Source organism: Podarcis vaucheri (genome assembly GCF_965113315.1).
Source record: "Podarcis vaucheri genome assembly, chromosome: 14".
Lineage (NCBI taxonomy): Eukaryota > Metazoa > Chordata > Lepidosauria > Squamata > Lacertidae > Podarcis > Podarcis vaucheri.
The window spans coordinates 38,585,223-38,601,187 of record NC_138752.1 but is presented as its reverse complement, the minus strand read 5'-3'; the positions used below and the strand labels follow the sequence as shown (position 1 = coordinate 38,601,187).

Genomic DNA, 15,965 nt, shown 5'->3' with positions numbered 1-15,965 from the left:
GAGAGGGAGGGAGGGAGGTTGGGAAATTTAAGAGAAGTGTAGTTTTTAAATAGGGAGAGGGAGGAGGGGTGGAACAGGAAACAGCCAGTCAGTTAATACAGTGGTACCTCGGGTTGCAAACACCTCGGGTTGCAAACACTTCGGGTTACAGACTCCGCTAACCTGGAAGTAGTACCTTGGGTTAAGATCTTTACCTCAGGATGAGAACAGAAATCACGTGCTGGTGGCACGGCAGCAGTGGGAGGCCCCATTAACTAAAGTGGTACCTCAGGTTAAGAAGAGTTTCAGGTTAAGAACGGACCTCCGGAACGAATTAAGTTCGTAACCAGAGGTACCACTGTATACAGGGAAGTCTGTTTCGTAAGAAATGAAAAGATGTCAGCTTCAGCATTTACAGAAAATGGAACTTGAAAGTGAAAGGCCTGACTTGGCTGCTGGAAGTTTTCTTCATTCTTCAGCTGCTGTTAGGAATACAAGAACATAACGGGGGCCTGCTGGATTAGCCCAGTGGCCCCAGCTAGTCCAGCATCCTGTTCTCACAGTGGTCAACCAAAAAATTCCTTCCAGTAGCACCTTAAAGACCAACTAAGTTAGTTCTTGGTATGAGCTTTCGTGTGCATGCACACTTCTTCAGATACACTGAAACAGAAGTTGCCAGATCCTTCTATATAGTAAGAAGGTGGGGAGGGGTATTACTCAGAAGGGTGGTGGGAATGGGAGATTGGCAGATAGCTGAGATGAGCCTGTTGACGACTCTTAACGACTGCAATAGGTCTTACAGGTCCACCTTCTCACTATATAGAAGGATCTGGCAACTTCTGTTTCAGTGTATCTGAAGAAGTGTGCATGCACACGAAAGCTCATACCAAGAACTAACTTAGTTGGTCTTTAAGGTGCTACTGGAAGGAATTTTTTTATTTTGACTATGGCAGACCAACACGGCTACCTATCTGTAAGTGGTCAACCAGTTAACTGAGGGAAGTCCGCAAGCGGAACCTGAACACAACAGCACTATCCCCGCCTGTGGTTTCCAGCATCTGGTTTTCAGCATTGCTGCCTCCAACTATGGAGGCACAGCATAGCCCTCATGGCTAGAAGCCAAAGATAGCCTTACTCTTCATGAATCTTGTTATTCATTCAGCCTTTATTGGCATAATTGGACAACAGAACGTATAAAAGACATCCGTAAAATATTGGTAATCCCTACATATTAAAACACAAAACATAAAAAAGACTCAATAGCCACCATTAAGTAAAATTAGTAATTTTAAAGTTGACTTTAAAAATCTCAGCTAAATATCCTGAAACGATCTCAGTAGTTTCAGGAACATCATTCCTCAACAGATACTGGATTCCACTCTGCCTTCTGCCTCTGTCCTACATCGGAGGACATTAGACAATTTAAGATGACTTTTTGAATCCCCCTTCCCGCCTTTTAACAATCTTATGCATTTTATATTCTGTAACTTCATTTTATTTGAAGTTGGTGGAGCATAAATAGATTATACTTGGTTTGTTTTGTGGTTATCACAGGTTGTGGTTTATTTAGAAATGAAGACAAATACAGTATTGGCCTGAACCTTTTAAATAATTATTTACAACTTTTTAAAAATATGCGGAAACCCATCTCAACCTCCTGATGTCTCTAGAATAGAATTATTACTTGTTTAGTGTTTGAAACTGATGGAAGGAATGAGCTGCAGACAGATGAATGACATCACCAGCAAAGGATAACTGGGAAGAACTCATGGGAAAGTATTACCCTTTAAAAAAAAAATCATTTAACCACCTTGCACTTTCTTCCAAAATAGGATATAAATACAAAAATTTGTGTTCCACTCCAAAAGGCAAGCATTTTGCAGCTCTAGCGATGCAATCAGTTAGTACACAGCACTTAGGATGCAGTGTTTGGTGGCACAGCAGTACTGAGTTTATGAGTTCAAGCTTACCTGAAGCAAGTGATGGGGAAGTGCTGTCACTCAGTAGTAGAGCATCTGCCTTGTATGCTAAAGGTCCCGGTTTCAATCTCTGCCATTTTCAGGCAGGGCTGGCGAAGGATCCATGTCTGAAACCTCAAAGAGCTGCTGCTGGTCAGTGTAGACAATACAGTGGTGCCTCGCAAGACGAAAATAATTCGTTCCACGAGTCTTTTCGTCTTGCGATGTTTTTCGTCTTGCGAAGCACGGTCTGTCACAACTGCGCCTCTTCAAGCGGCTTAAAAAAAAAAGCGCAAGACGTTTTCGTCTTGCGAAGCAAGCCCATAGGGAAATTCGTCTAGCGAAGCAACACAAAACCGAAAAACCCTTTCGTCTAGCGAGTTTTTTGTCTTGCGAGGCATTCGTCTTGCAGGGCACCACTGTACTCAGATAAGTAGATCAATGGTCTGACTCTCTCTCTCTCTCTCTCTCTCTCTCTCTCTCTCTCTGTGTGTGTGTGTAAGACTGCTTTCTATCTTGCATGGCTGAATACTCTTCTGTAACAATCCAAGTCCCTCCAAATACAGTGGTACCTCAGGTTACAGACGCTTCAGGTTACAGACTCCGCTAACCCAGAAATAGTACCTCGGGTTAAGAACTTTGCTTCAGGATGAGAACCGAAATTGCGTGGCAGCAGTGGGAGGTCCCATTAGCTAAAGTGGTACCTCAGGTTAAGATCAGTTTCAGGTTAAGAACGGACCTCCAGAACGAATTAAATTCTTAACCCGAGGTACCACTGTAGATCTGTTTTTGGAAGATGTCATGGCCTTTGGCTAGTGCAGTAAAAGTTTATGATGATGACTAGATCATGAGCACTAAAAATGTAATTCATTTTTTTAAGGGCAGGAGTCACAGTGCAGTGGAAGAACCCTTGTTCAGTTCAAGGTACCGCTGCGTAAGACTGGGAGTGTCTCCTCTCTGAAACTCTGGAGAGCCGCTTGTCAGTCAGCACAGACAATACTGAACTAAATGGACCAATGGGTCTGACTCAATATAAGGCTTCCTGTGTTCCTATATTACTAAAGCACCATAAGGCTGAAGATGAAAAATCATCATGTGCAGGCAAAGTAGAACCCCACATTTTAAGCTACACTTGCCTTGCTGCACACCCTGCAGTTGTTTTCCCATCGGCCACAGCATTTCCTCTGTGATCCTGGCCCAAGGGGGCTCAGAGATGTGGAAAGCCAGCGTGAGATGGCTCCATTTTACTGACAATTTGTAACCAGACATACACTCTCCTTTGGATGGAAATAGCAGCACAGCACTTGCTGCAAGGATAATCTACAGGCTTCTTCAAGCTGCTGGTCAGGAAAGGAGATTCCAGGATGCCTGGTGCTACCTCCATAGTGACTCATAATGCAGCATCAGTATTGAAGCTTAGCACCACGGTTTTGAAATGCCCAGCAGAGAAACTCAAGGAACAGTCCCTGGAGGAGCTGTGAATAGTGGGCACTAGCTTATCCAGAGTGAAGGGCCGCTGCCTCCCCAAAGAATTCCAGCAATCGCTAGAATATTTCATTGTATGCAGCACCAACCTTGATAATTCAGCATTGCTCTATGCACCTGGTGCAACTGCACCTCCAACTGCAAGGAAGTACTGTAGTGTGTGCTTGCGCAGATCAGTCCCAAGATCTGATGTGCTGCTGCTTGTTCACTCCAGTGGTATTACCAAAGAGGGATTCAGACAGATGTCTCCCCCTCTAATTGAGGACAGCCTACACTTCGGGGGCGGGGCTAGAAACAACATTAAATTGGTCTTTACATTTAAAGTGTTTTAGAAAATGCATGTGGAAGCCGCTCGTGCTCCTGTCGAAAACTGTTCCTCTAAAGCTGTTTGCAGGCCAGTGTAGGGTAGTAAACACTAGGGTGGGTGCAAGGGCAACCAGGTACACTTGATACATGCCTTAGAGGGTTAAGGCGGCTGTAGGGCCCTGCCAGACTTATGCTGTCAAGCCAAGAATGTGCCACAGCTTCCAGCTGACCAGAGATTTAATGGGCAAAATGGCAATGAGCAAAACGCCCATGCCTGTCTGCATGCACTGCAAGGCTGTGATAGTAAAATCTAGACCTGTGTTACTATGTACCAGTGTGTAGCGCCAGGTCAGGTTAGGCACCACCGCTCTGGTGGTGCAGCTCATGAAAGAGACTCCCGCCTGCAAAGAGCAGCTTTGAATCCACAGTAAGACCTTCTGCAAACAGAAGGTCTAGTAGTTGCTATTGCTTTTGAAATCAGCCGAACAGGGACCTCTAGAGGCCAGAATGAAGTACTGCTATATTATATAGTAATGTAAAGGTAAAGGTAAAGGGACCCCTGACCATTAGGTCCAGTCGGGGTTGCGGCGCTCATCTCACTTTATTGTCCGAGAAAGCCAGTGTACAGCTTCCAGGTCATGTGGCCAGCATGACTAAGCTGCTTCTGGTGAACCAGAGCAGCGCCCGGAAATGCCGTTTACCTTCCCGCTGGAGCGGTACCTATTTATCTACTTGCACTTTGACGTGCTTTTGAACTGCTAGGTTGGCAGGATATAGTAATGTACAATGCTTATATAGCAAGGATGAGGAATTCAGCCTGAAGGCCACGTTCCTCCACAGGCAGCCTTGCAGGGGCCACATGCCTGTGGTGGGTGGTGCCAAAGGCAAGAGCGGCCATAGCTACATCAAAGTCTAACTTTGCCTTAGGCAGTGGACACACCATACATTTAAAGCACATTATCCCCCCCCCAAAAAAAACAACAATCCTAGGGAATCCCAGACTTAAGGACTCTTTGCAGGAAGCCATATGCTTCAAATGCATGGTGGTGCACACTACCTTTGTGCCCATCTTGACAATTTATTTCTACACCTTGTGGTCCAGGAGACAAACAAACAGGCCAAGCTGTAATGGCCTACATGCTGCATATTAGTTAATACAGTATGAGCAACTGCCACAAGATCCCCCTTGTCCAAAGGGATGAACTGCCTTGTGTTTACATAGCTTATCATATTCAAATCAGTAGGTAATTAGCTTTCTCATGCTGTCCAGATTTATATCCAGTTTATGTGGAATTGTGATGGTCCAAGAGGTTTTGTTTCTCAGACTCAACAGCATGCAACCCATTCAGGTTTTCAGGGGTCCTGTGCAATAAAACTCAGGTACTATCTGAGCCCCTGCCAGAAACTTTTTCCTGGTTGATTTCTAAGGATGATGCTAATTGCCTTGGAAGATGCATCCAAGAAGCTGGTCCCCCTGCTTGTTAGAGAGGGGGACTGCTTTCGTGCTTAGGAGAACGGCAATAATGGAGGGGGCATTATGAATCATGCTACCTGGTGTTTCTGGTGACAGGTGGTCACACCCAAGATCTCAGTATCCCAGCACATGGCCAGCTAAACAAGTTGCTGGCTGCAGGACCAACTACTTACAGAAAAGTGAAGAGAGGAAACACCAACAGCCATGTGGCTGCATTGAAGAGTCAAGTCATATCCAGAGTTTATTTTTCTGTTAAAAGTCAATTTGATTTCTGTGTGGCCACAGATACACACACACACACACACACACACACACACACACACACACACACACAGCGACAACTGCCATCAGTGACATCAATTGTGGAAGGGAGACATAAACTATATGTTGAGGGGGAAAAGTCACATTGCACAAAAGCTACAATTGCCTCCAGGGAAATAAACATCACCACATTGTCAGGAGCAGTAGGCACATTCACATGTATCGTTACAACCAGGTACAATGCTCATCTCAAAACACACCAAAGGGACACACAGCGACCTGGAGGGGGAGAGGGAGGAGACAGCAGCTGAGATCTGGCCGCTGGTCCACCTTCTAGATATGTATCTGCAACACCAGAGTTCCTCTGCCCCAACTGTGTGTAGATGAGGGCAAAGGCCTTGCTTGCTTGTGATATTAACACATTACGATGGCGAGGCAAAAATATACATATTCAGATTTTGGAGGAGAACTAGAACACTTATTTCAAGAGACATGAAGAAGTAAACACCTCGGAATATATATTTTTTAAAAAGAATAAATTCTGTGCTTAACATCAGTTCTGGGATTAACAACTGATTTAATGAATGAAGCAGTTTTTATGGTTTCCTAAAACAAAGTATGAGGTGTTTTTAACTCTTTAATGGTAATATTGACTTTCTCTTCTGTTCTCTCTTCATATGCAAGAAAAGCTAAATAATCTCAATGAGAAATAGGGAGTCTTGGTTGTCAACAAGTACATGGTTCTCAGTGAATTACTGAAACATTCCCAAGAAAATTCTAGCACTGCAGCAGTCTATTGTAGGTGGGTAGAAATTTGCCTGCACCCCAAAGAATTACGTTGGAAGCTGTTTCTAGTTACATTCATGTCACTTCTTGCTACTGCCAATACTTCTCCCTTCCTCAACACAGCAAGTGTTGCTGTCCAACCTATTATTACAAGGAAGGGACTTATCTCCCAGGAAACCACTTTTAGAATGGCTCCTTTTCAGTCATCATCAAGATCTCAAAAAATGAGGACAGAAACCGGATAAAACTTAATATCAGCTTGCTTATATTGAAATCATGAATTATAATGAAATCACGAATAAGGTATCGACTTCGAGACATATAATCCAAAACTGCTTATGCTAAAAACCTCCCACTTAAAACAGATTGGGAAACATAACAGGGAGATATAAGTATTTTTTTAATTTTTGCCAAACCTGCTGCAGCAGACTCTGAGCTGCACCCTTCTCAAGATGGCAGGTAACATCCCAGCCCCCACTTTCACAGCTCTGCTTCACAAAAGCTTAGATGACTGTTAACACCTATTTATTTTTCACCATGTCAACATCCACTGAGAAATGTGTGCCACCTTCTGGATAGATATGGAAACATGCTCCACTTGGTTTGCTGAGACTTCCACATCCTAAACAATTCACCTTAGCTGGATGTTTTGGTGTTGTTCACATGTGCTGCATTCTACTCCAACAGAGAAGTGACGGGGAGTGGACTGGGCTGTGGAAAGATGGCCAGAAATGCCACCAGTTTTCATTCAGAGGAGGGTAGTCCCATTGCAGATAAAGCTCCCCAGACAGCACGAGCAAACAGCTTCAACAGTAGGACACCATGCAATGGCTTCTTTTTGTGTCTGTATTACTCCACTACCAAACAACGTCCATCAAATCAGGCAGGTAGAATTTTGTCCACATTACTAGAAATTGTAAGAGAAAGGGCCAAAACAAGCTTAAAATAAGCCAGGTTATATGGTATGTTCTTGAGCTATTATCTTAAGTACCTCCTAGCTTCAAGCACATGTAACGTCCCCAAAGGCTATAGCATGCTGAGTTTTGCACCGCCTCAACCAAGCAAGTTCTGTAACAAGCTGGCTTTCCCCCCATTTTAGCCATAGGCTGTGTCATTTCTAAGACAGGGCATAATCAAATGAAAACAGTCAATAACCGGTTCTAAAGGAAAATCTTCTAAGCTGGCTACTTTACTGCAGTTGTGCGGATATCAGATATGGCAAAGCTCCCTTCCTCATTTGCTAAGCTAGGAATGAGCAGATCTCACAGAGATTCAGAGACAAAAAAAGGAAGCGGAAAACCAACAAGATGTGCTTAATGCTTCTGTGTTAGTCTAGGGGCAGACTTCGCTTACTACGTGGCAACCTGAACTGAAGAGTTGTCACTACTAACCAAACAGCCAAAGGCTGCATGCAAGAAAGCTTCCAGTGACCAGGTATCTGTCAGGTTCATGAGGATGCAGCACCCCCTAGAGTCCCTAGAAGAAACAGTCCTTTAATAGTCAAAACAACTATCTGCCATTTCCCTAACTTGTTGCAATAGCTTCACTTCAAAAGACTGTGCTAAAGTTTGAGGTCAGTTAGCTAATACTGCTTCAAGCTCCTCCCAGCTTCTTTTCAACACAAATAGCAACGACTCAGGAGGAAGTAGTTCAGTGTGTTGTATATCCCATAAGGGTCGTTTAGCTGCCTGAATGTACCCCCTAAAAAAAATCATGGTATCACTGATATGCAGTATCAGGAATGTAAACAGAAAAGCAGGATGGCAGCATGTCAGACAAGATGCCTTCGACAGAGCAGTGGCACTGAAGACCAAAGGGGGGAAAAGTACTCCCAAATTACTCAGTCAGCCTCACTTCACACACAGCGGAATGTCAAACGAAGACTGGCTATTAGGGCAACAGCCAGCTGTAAGGTGTGTAAATGAGTGTGTGTGCGCGCGCGCGCGCACACACACACACACACACACACACAATGGTGCTTTTAACAGATTTCTCGAATCTAATAGGTTATAGAAAATAATGGCTTGGATCAAACACTCCATTTGCAGTGTGTTCTGCACATGTGCAATGGGTCTCTCTCATCCTTCCCTTTCCCACTGCAGCCCCTGAGGATCTGGGGAAGCCTTTAGGTTGGCGTGGCACGCAGTAAGCAAGACTGCAGTTGGGAGGAGAGAAAAATCAGCAACATAATCAGTTTGGATTGCATGGGAGTCACTCTGTATCCAAGCTAATGTTAGCAGGGATTAGAAGCTTCTGCAAAAGAAGAAAAATTACACTGCTGGATAAATCCAGTCACCAACAAGCACCTGCTGACATCAGAAATGTTATCTGGCCTCATGAAGGCTCTGACACGGATAAAAGTCAACTTGGATACTTCAGTGAGGCCACCTTCTCTCTACCAAAAATATCAGGATATGCATAAAGGTTTCCAGAGGTAAGAACAGGAGGTCAAGGATAAATCGCTTAGCCAAATACAAATTGCATATGACGAATACAATGGCTGAACAATGAGGCCCCTGCAACTACGTGAGCCCTGCAAATTAGCTTTCTAAATTACAAAAAAGGAGCCTACTGATTTTGTGGATTTATAAATAAGCTCGACTCTTGCAACTGGAGTTGTGGTCAGAATCATAAGATGCTCCACAAGCTAGCTGTTTTTGAAAGTAGGCTCTATCTCCTCAGTTGCTCATAGTGTCCTTGAAACCCCAAACCTCTATGATAGCTATCTGGAAACTTTCAGAGCACAATGGTTGGTTGTTGAAAGTGTTGCAGTGGCCAGTTCTTCCATGGTTCAGGTCTGCATCAATGTAGAGAGCTTGACCGTCGCCTCCACCTGTGGGGGAAAAGACCACAGTTACACTGTCCCTGCATCAAGATGCAAAGCAGTGGCTCCAATCGCATGTTCAGTTCCACTACTTCTGGAGACACAGAATGACAGCTTTCAGCTGCCCCAACATGTGAATATATATTATGATAAGACATTATCACCCCATCAAACTGCTCTACAGTTAAGAATTCATGGATCTCTCAGAATCCAAGGTGTATACCAGTCTTTGCCAACATGACACCCTCCAGATGTTTTGGGCAACAACATCTGGAGGGAACCATGTTGGTGAAGGCTAGAACATGCAGAGCATTCAATTATGGCTATTTTAGCTTTAAGAAGAGCTTACGGTCAAGAATCTGATGCAGAATAGATAAAATATTGCACACTGGATCTATTTGCCAAGACCATAAAACACCGGTCCTGAAAGACCTATATTGGCTCCCAGTACGTTTCCGAGCACAATTCGGTGTTGGTGCTGACCTTTAAAGCCCTAAATGGCCTCAGCCCAGTATACCTGAAGGAGTGTCTCCACCCCCATTGTTCAGCCTGGACACTGAGGTCCAGCTTCGAAGGCCTTCTGGCGGTTCCCTCACTGTGATAAGTGAGGTTACAGGGAAACAGGCAGAAGGCCTTCTCAGTTGTGGCGCCTGCCCTGTGGAGCGCCCTCCCATCAGATGTCAAGGAAATAAACAACTATCTAACTTTTAGAAGATATCTGAAGACAGCCCTGTTTAGGGAAGTTTTTAATGTTTGATGTTTTACCACATCATCATCATCATCATCACTCTGTTGGGAGCCGCCCAGTATGGCTGAGGAAACCCAGATAGATGGGCGGGGTGTAAACAATAAATTATTATTATTTTATTATAGTTCCCGCCCCCCAAACTCAACATTGCAGGCCTAACTGCAGTTCGATATCAGATGAAAATCATTCTCCTACTCCATCTTTCATATTAACCAAGATTCAAAGATGATTTAGGAATAAAAGTCTTAAAAAGTGCAAACCCCTTTGTGCCCCTACACAGAACTACAAGGCACTGCTGCAAGAGGCAGCAACAGAAGAACACAGGCTTACCTATGATGATGCAGTCCATTCCACCAGCCATAAACATGGATGCAGCTTTGGAAGGCAGGTTGAAGTGCCGGGCAGAAAGGAAGGGGGAAAGGCGGTCTGAGGGGTCTGAGGGGAGGCTGGTTGCGGATGGAGGGTCAGAAACATGGGAGGAATTGTTCCCTTGTTCAGGTCCTGTCATGGCTAGCTCTGGGTGCCTGATTATTACCCACTCATAGCGTTCCACTTCAGGCACCAGCTAGAGAGAGGAGAGGAGGAGAGGAGAGATGGAGTTATGAAGGAATTCTTCAAAGAAAATGCACTGCACTTGGCGTCTCTTCCCCCCCGTGCCCCGATGGCCAGAACTTGACTCACATCCCAGGAAAGATTTTCAGAATGAATTTGCACATTCAGAATACAGTGGTACTTCGCAAGACGAATGCCTCGCAAGACGAAAGAGTTTTCCGTTTTTTGAGTCGTTCCGCAAGACGAATTTCCCTATGGCCTTGCTTCGCAAGACGAAACGTCTTGCGAGTTCTTGCGAGTTTGTTTCCTTTTTCTTAAAGCCGCTAAGCCGTTAATAGCCGCTAAGCCGTTAATAGCCGCTAAGCCACTAATAGCCGTGCTTCACAAGACGAAAAAACCGCAAGACGAAGAGACTCGCAGAACGGATTAATTTCGTCTTGCGAGGCACCACTGTATTGTGGCAGACACTAAAAAGGGAAGTTATTATATTTATAACCTGCTGTTCCTTTAGTAAAGCTCAGAGCAACTTTCAGTGGTCTCCTTGCTAGGCATAAATCAAGTTTGGTATTTGTAGAGCACGGGGGGCTTTCAGATTGCTTAGCAATATATAGAGTACTTCTGGCCTACCTTTCTAGGCAGGACCTCAATGCACTAGAGAAGTGTTAAGACATTATGACAGTTATATTACACAACCTCTTCCTGACATTGCATCAGGAATCTTGCAAAATCAGGATAGATACTCAAATGTTTCATTTGGTGACCCTCTTGATTGCCACTTTAATTGTAAAGACTCGTGTGTTAAGTGAATCTGAAAAAGGTACAGTGGTGCCTCACAAGACGAAATTAATTCATTCTGTGAGTTTTTTCGTCTTGCGATTTTTTCGTCTTGCGAAGCACGGTCAAGTCGCAACTGCACCTCTTCAAGTGGTTTTAAGAAAAAGGAAACAAACTTGCAAGACGTTTTCGTCTTGCGAAGCAAGCCCATAGGGAAATTCGTCTTGCGAAGCAACTCAAAAAAACGAAAAACTCTTTCGTCTTGTGAGCTTTTCGTCTTCCGAGGCATTCGTCTTGCGAGGTACCACTGTACTTACAACTAGGGATGGGGGAATATATCACTTTTTGTTTCTTGTTTCTCCCCATTCTTAAGTTCTGTTCTCCCCATTTTCACATCAGTTTGCTATTTTTTTTAAAGGCCTTGTGGAAATTTATCAGCATTTTAGTGTGAATTTCTCCTAATACACATTTTTCTATGCAATATCCCATGATATAATGCATTCTTGTATATTATTAGTAGGTTCACCTTTAAATGCAGACTGAATCCAGTTGCCTTCCAACTTCAGAGTGACACATTTGTTTTGGCAGCTCATCAACAATCCATGTGCTACACCTGTATGCCTCGGTCCCTTGCCCCAAGCTTGAAATTCAAAATATCTACACTTCCTAGTTTGGCAACATTGCATCATACACCATGGTAGAGAAGTGACACCCAACAATAATCAAGACACTTATTGCAGTAGAATATCATAACATTCAGACTTTTGATGAACTTGGGGAAAGGTTTGCTCCATATTCATATAGATGATGATGGTTAAACTGCTGCTGCTGCTGCTAATAGCAGCAAGGTTTAGTCTTATAAACTGATTAGTAGGTTGTTCCCCAAGGCAAGGGGTGGTAAGAGTAAACATGATTACTCTGTGGTACCAGAGAGGAATGGCAAGCTAAGATGATGGACCATGATGAAATGGCAAAGCTGACAGGGAAACCTCAGGAACCAAGAGGACAAAAACTTTAAAAAAGAATGGGGGAAAACTATTTATTTATTTATTTGTTTAAGCAGATGAAAACATTGGCAGGATTTTAATCTCACTTATAATGTAACAAATACTATGGATAATATGGATGGATACAAAATATAGATTATGGAATAATATGCAGTTATAAATGTTGACAATAGGACCCATGGAGGGTATGGGGGGAAGTCGTGAGATTCAGACTAATAGCTATATATGGATATGCATTTGGATTGTTATAAATTTATTTGTAAAATCAAATAAAAATGATTTTTTTAAAAAAAGGAGTGAACATGATTACTTCTTACCCTGAACACAAAACATTCCCCTGTTCCAAAGAAGCTCAGCTTGTTTCCTCCTCGTTTGCGTTCATTCCAGTCTGTTGATAAATAAGCCCCACAGACCTAGGATGGTAATAGCCACCATTTTAGAGAAACAACGAAGAAGTTTGAACACTTGAAGCTGTAATGCTGAAAGGTCTCAAAGCTGGTAGATAAAGAGACACTTCTTATAACATTTGTAGGTGTACACCTAACACACACCTTAGGTGTGAAATGGAAATCAAACATGTAAATTTGTCAACAGCAGCAACTCACAGTTGAATTTAGCAAACCAAGGTTTGCCTCTGAAGTGGCCCTGGTGTGAGAGTAGCAAGTTATATCTTTAGTTAGTTTATGGCGGTCAACCAAGATCACATTTTATGACTGCTCCTATCAGTGTCAAGAGGGGCCTTTTTGAATAGCTCTGCAGTCGTGCAGGAGACACATATTGCAGTGTGTGCATTGTGATGAAGTAACCCCTCTGTAGTGGTAGGGGAAGGGAGTCTGTGGCAGAACACGTCAACCTGGAAAACAGGTTGAGTTTCAAATTCAAATTTCCCAAGAAAGCAGCTAAATTGTGCTTTATTAAGCAAGCAAGGCACAAATGAGTTAGTGGAACAGGGAGAGTTCTAAGGAGTTATTTCATTTTTTGTTTATGGCAACTACAATAATTGATGGACAGCAGATTAGTGAATCATATGAAATTTATAAAGTGTCTTTTATGAAGCTGCTACTTGTCCTACTAACTTACCTCTTGGGCCGTTGTCTTAATCAGAAGGAGAGTTGGTTCATGTCCCTCGCAATGCGAATAGAACCTGATAAAGACACATATAAAACAATGCTCCTTTAGTGAAACATCCCACTGCTGGTCTTGGTAACTGTGCACACTCTCCACACACTTTTTGCATCCACACCACACTGCCAATCAAGTCCCAGTTCATTGTCTGCCTCTTTAATCAACAATAAAAACTGTTTGGGTGATGTGCTAAAAGACCAGACTCTAGTTCACAAAACCTTATGCCATAATAAATGTCTTAGGTTTTTTAATGCCTCAACATTCCTACAGTTAGGCCTCTCAGCTAAGCAAGAGCGAGCAAAAACCCACAGTTCTATAGCACAGCATAGTCTATAGCTCAGTTTGTCCATAACGCTAAGCAAAATCACAGTACATCACAAATGTGCAGGTTCCCAGAGAGAAGTTTGTGGCTGCTTGATTTCTGGTCCTGCTGTTGCTGCATTGCTATGAGCCAAGTCATGGTTTGGTTTGGCTTAGCACATCATCCAAATCTGGGTTCGTGGTCCATCTCCTTAAACTGTAAACCAAGAATGAATTTTGGTTACAGATTGCAGTTTGTCTGAAGTGAGACAAACTGCAAGCCCATGTTCAGATGACATGCTAAGACAAACCATGGCAACAACAGCAGGATGGCCAGGGAGGGGGAAAGCAGCTGCAATTGACTTTCTGGGACCACACGCTTTCACACTAAGCCATGATTTGACTTAGAAAAAAGATCTATATGAGTTGATAGCACAACAACATACATTCAATGTAAAGCCAGCCTACAAACTCTGCTTGTGTTGAGGCAAGGCAAGACAACTCTAGCAACATTCATCATACATCAGAAGCAAAGCACCCTTGCCAAGAGAATTGGCCTATGATTGTTTACATCATCTTGTGGTGTACAGTACCAAAGATTCCTTTTAAAATAGTGCTGACTACATTTTACCTGCTTAAGCTGCAGCCATGTTCTGAGGTGGTGAACAGCAGCAGTGGCTGGCAAAGTGCAAAGCGCTCAGGAATCCATGACCATATGTCTCTCATCTTCTTTACATCAACTATTTCAGACTTGAAGTTCTCAGCATGAACTGCCAAGTGGACATTCTGCCTGTGGAATAACAGAAAAGTGGTGTTAAGACTGGAGTCATGGGCATTTGTCCAAAGCAACTACTGCCCAATTCGGGCCTCAACTTGTTGCCTAGGGCAAGAAAGAGTCCCTTCCTGGCATCCAGAAGGCAAAGAAGCATTGCAAATTAAAACATTTCTTTCCCTTTCCCTTTGTAGATGCATTGTAAATGACTAACAAACTAGCAGAAGGGCTAGTAACTCTATGAGCAGAAAGAGGGCAACACCACACCACAGGAAAAAACAATAAAAGGGCAAAACAACTGAAGGGTTTCCAGTCGCCCACAGCTTGAAATTAGGAGGGATTGATATCCATATTAATGCTGTGGTGTTTAGCTCTGTATAAGGGTGCAGATCTCAGCAGCCCTAAGTAGTTTTGTCAAAATAATGTTCTTAAATACAAATCAGCATTTTTACATGGATAACAGGAAGTTACTTCCTGTATTTGATTTTCATGTGAATAATTGATAGCTGTACATTTTTTTGTGTCCCCAAGGAAGAATGCAGATTTTCAAATGGTGGGAATTCTGGGAAATTTTAAAACCTACTATACCATAAGTTGTTACCTTGCAACTAGGATCAGCTTTGCCCTTTCATAGTTTCCCCACTGATTTGGTAGACATATTTACAAGCTAGCCCAATTCACCAATCAAAGCTATAGCCATTGAAAATCACTTGGAAGGTTTTGATGTAAACAGCCTTCCCCAGCCATGACTGCTGCAGTTCAAAACCAGCAGGGGACCCAGGTGATACCATTACAGAGGAAACTGTACAACCATAAATATATTCAGACCTATGTGCCACTCATGGAAATTCTCTTCCAACTGTTGCCCAAGTATGAAAACAGACTTGAATATGGCTATATCCATGGAGTTAAAGAATCCACAGAAGGCTCAGTTGCTCCAAAGCACTGGAAGCCAATACATAAAACAGGAGGATAACATACAAGCCAGTGACAAGGAAATATAGCCAATTCTTTTTGACAGCCAAGCTAGAGTTAAATGCAGGTTTCACAGCTTATGTCAGAGATATACAAGAACTGTACCATGAAGCAAGCCAAACGTTGGAGTTATTATACAGTACATGCTAGGAAGAAGAGTTGAAATGCAGGCCACTTATAGTGCAAAGGCATTCTTAAAAAAAAGGGAGGGGATCCACCTGTCCATTTTATTATGGACACATCTGCATACTGTAAACCTTGCAGAAAACTAGCGGCTAATAGAATGATAGAATTGTGGAGTTGGAAGGGACCCAAAGTCATCTAGTCCAATCCCCTCCAATGCAGGAATTTCAGCTAATGAATCCCTGGCAGATGACCATCTAAGCTCTTTTTAAAAATCTCCCATCACCTCCATCACCCTCCAAGGTAGCCAGTTCCATTGTCGAACATCTGCCACCAGAAAGTTTGTTGTAATGTTTAGTTGGAATCGTCTGCACATATCTAATTAAGTGAGGGATGCTTATTTGTAGGTAGTTTCAAAATTTAACTGAAGTGATAGTTTCAAAAATCGTGTGGCTGCCTTTCTGAAGCAACTCATGTTCTGTCCTTAAACCAGAAGTTAATCAAAATGCATAGTTG

At 43.1% G+C, this 15,965-nt stretch overlaps 1 protein-coding gene and 1 long non-coding RNA gene across 6 annotated transcripts in view; one reads left to right on the top strand and one right to left on the bottom strand.

Annotated features, from left to right (window-relative positions):
* Positions 1–1,426: 1,426 nt before the first annotated feature.
* On the top strand, positions 1,427–5,596 carry LOC309518647. Its single transcript, XR_014213574.1, has 3 exons — positions 1,427–2,094; positions 2,350–2,861; positions 4,999–5,596. It is a non-coding gene; the product is annotated as an uncharacterized lncRNA (long non-coding RNA).
* TBC1D24 (TBC1 domain family member 24) overlaps positions 5,418–15,965 on the bottom strand; it is a 31,488-nt gene continuing 20,940 nt past the window's right edge. For all 5 annotated transcript variants that reach the window (XM_082198973.1, XM_082198975.1, XM_082198976.1 and 2 more), the window contains 5 exons: positions 14,211–14,369; positions 13,235–13,298; positions 12,472–12,567; positions 10,152–10,386; positions 5,418–9,082 (listed from right to left, as the gene is read on the bottom strand). In XM_082198973.1, the coding sequence (XP_082055099.1) occupies positions 8,928–9,082; positions 10,152–10,386; positions 12,472–12,567; positions 13,235–13,298; positions 14,211–14,369 (709 nt within the window). In that variant the 3' untranslated portion in view covers positions 5,418–8,927. The remainder of the gene's footprint in view (positions 9,083–10,151; positions 10,387–12,471; positions 12,568–13,234; positions 13,299–14,210; positions 14,370–15,965) is intronic.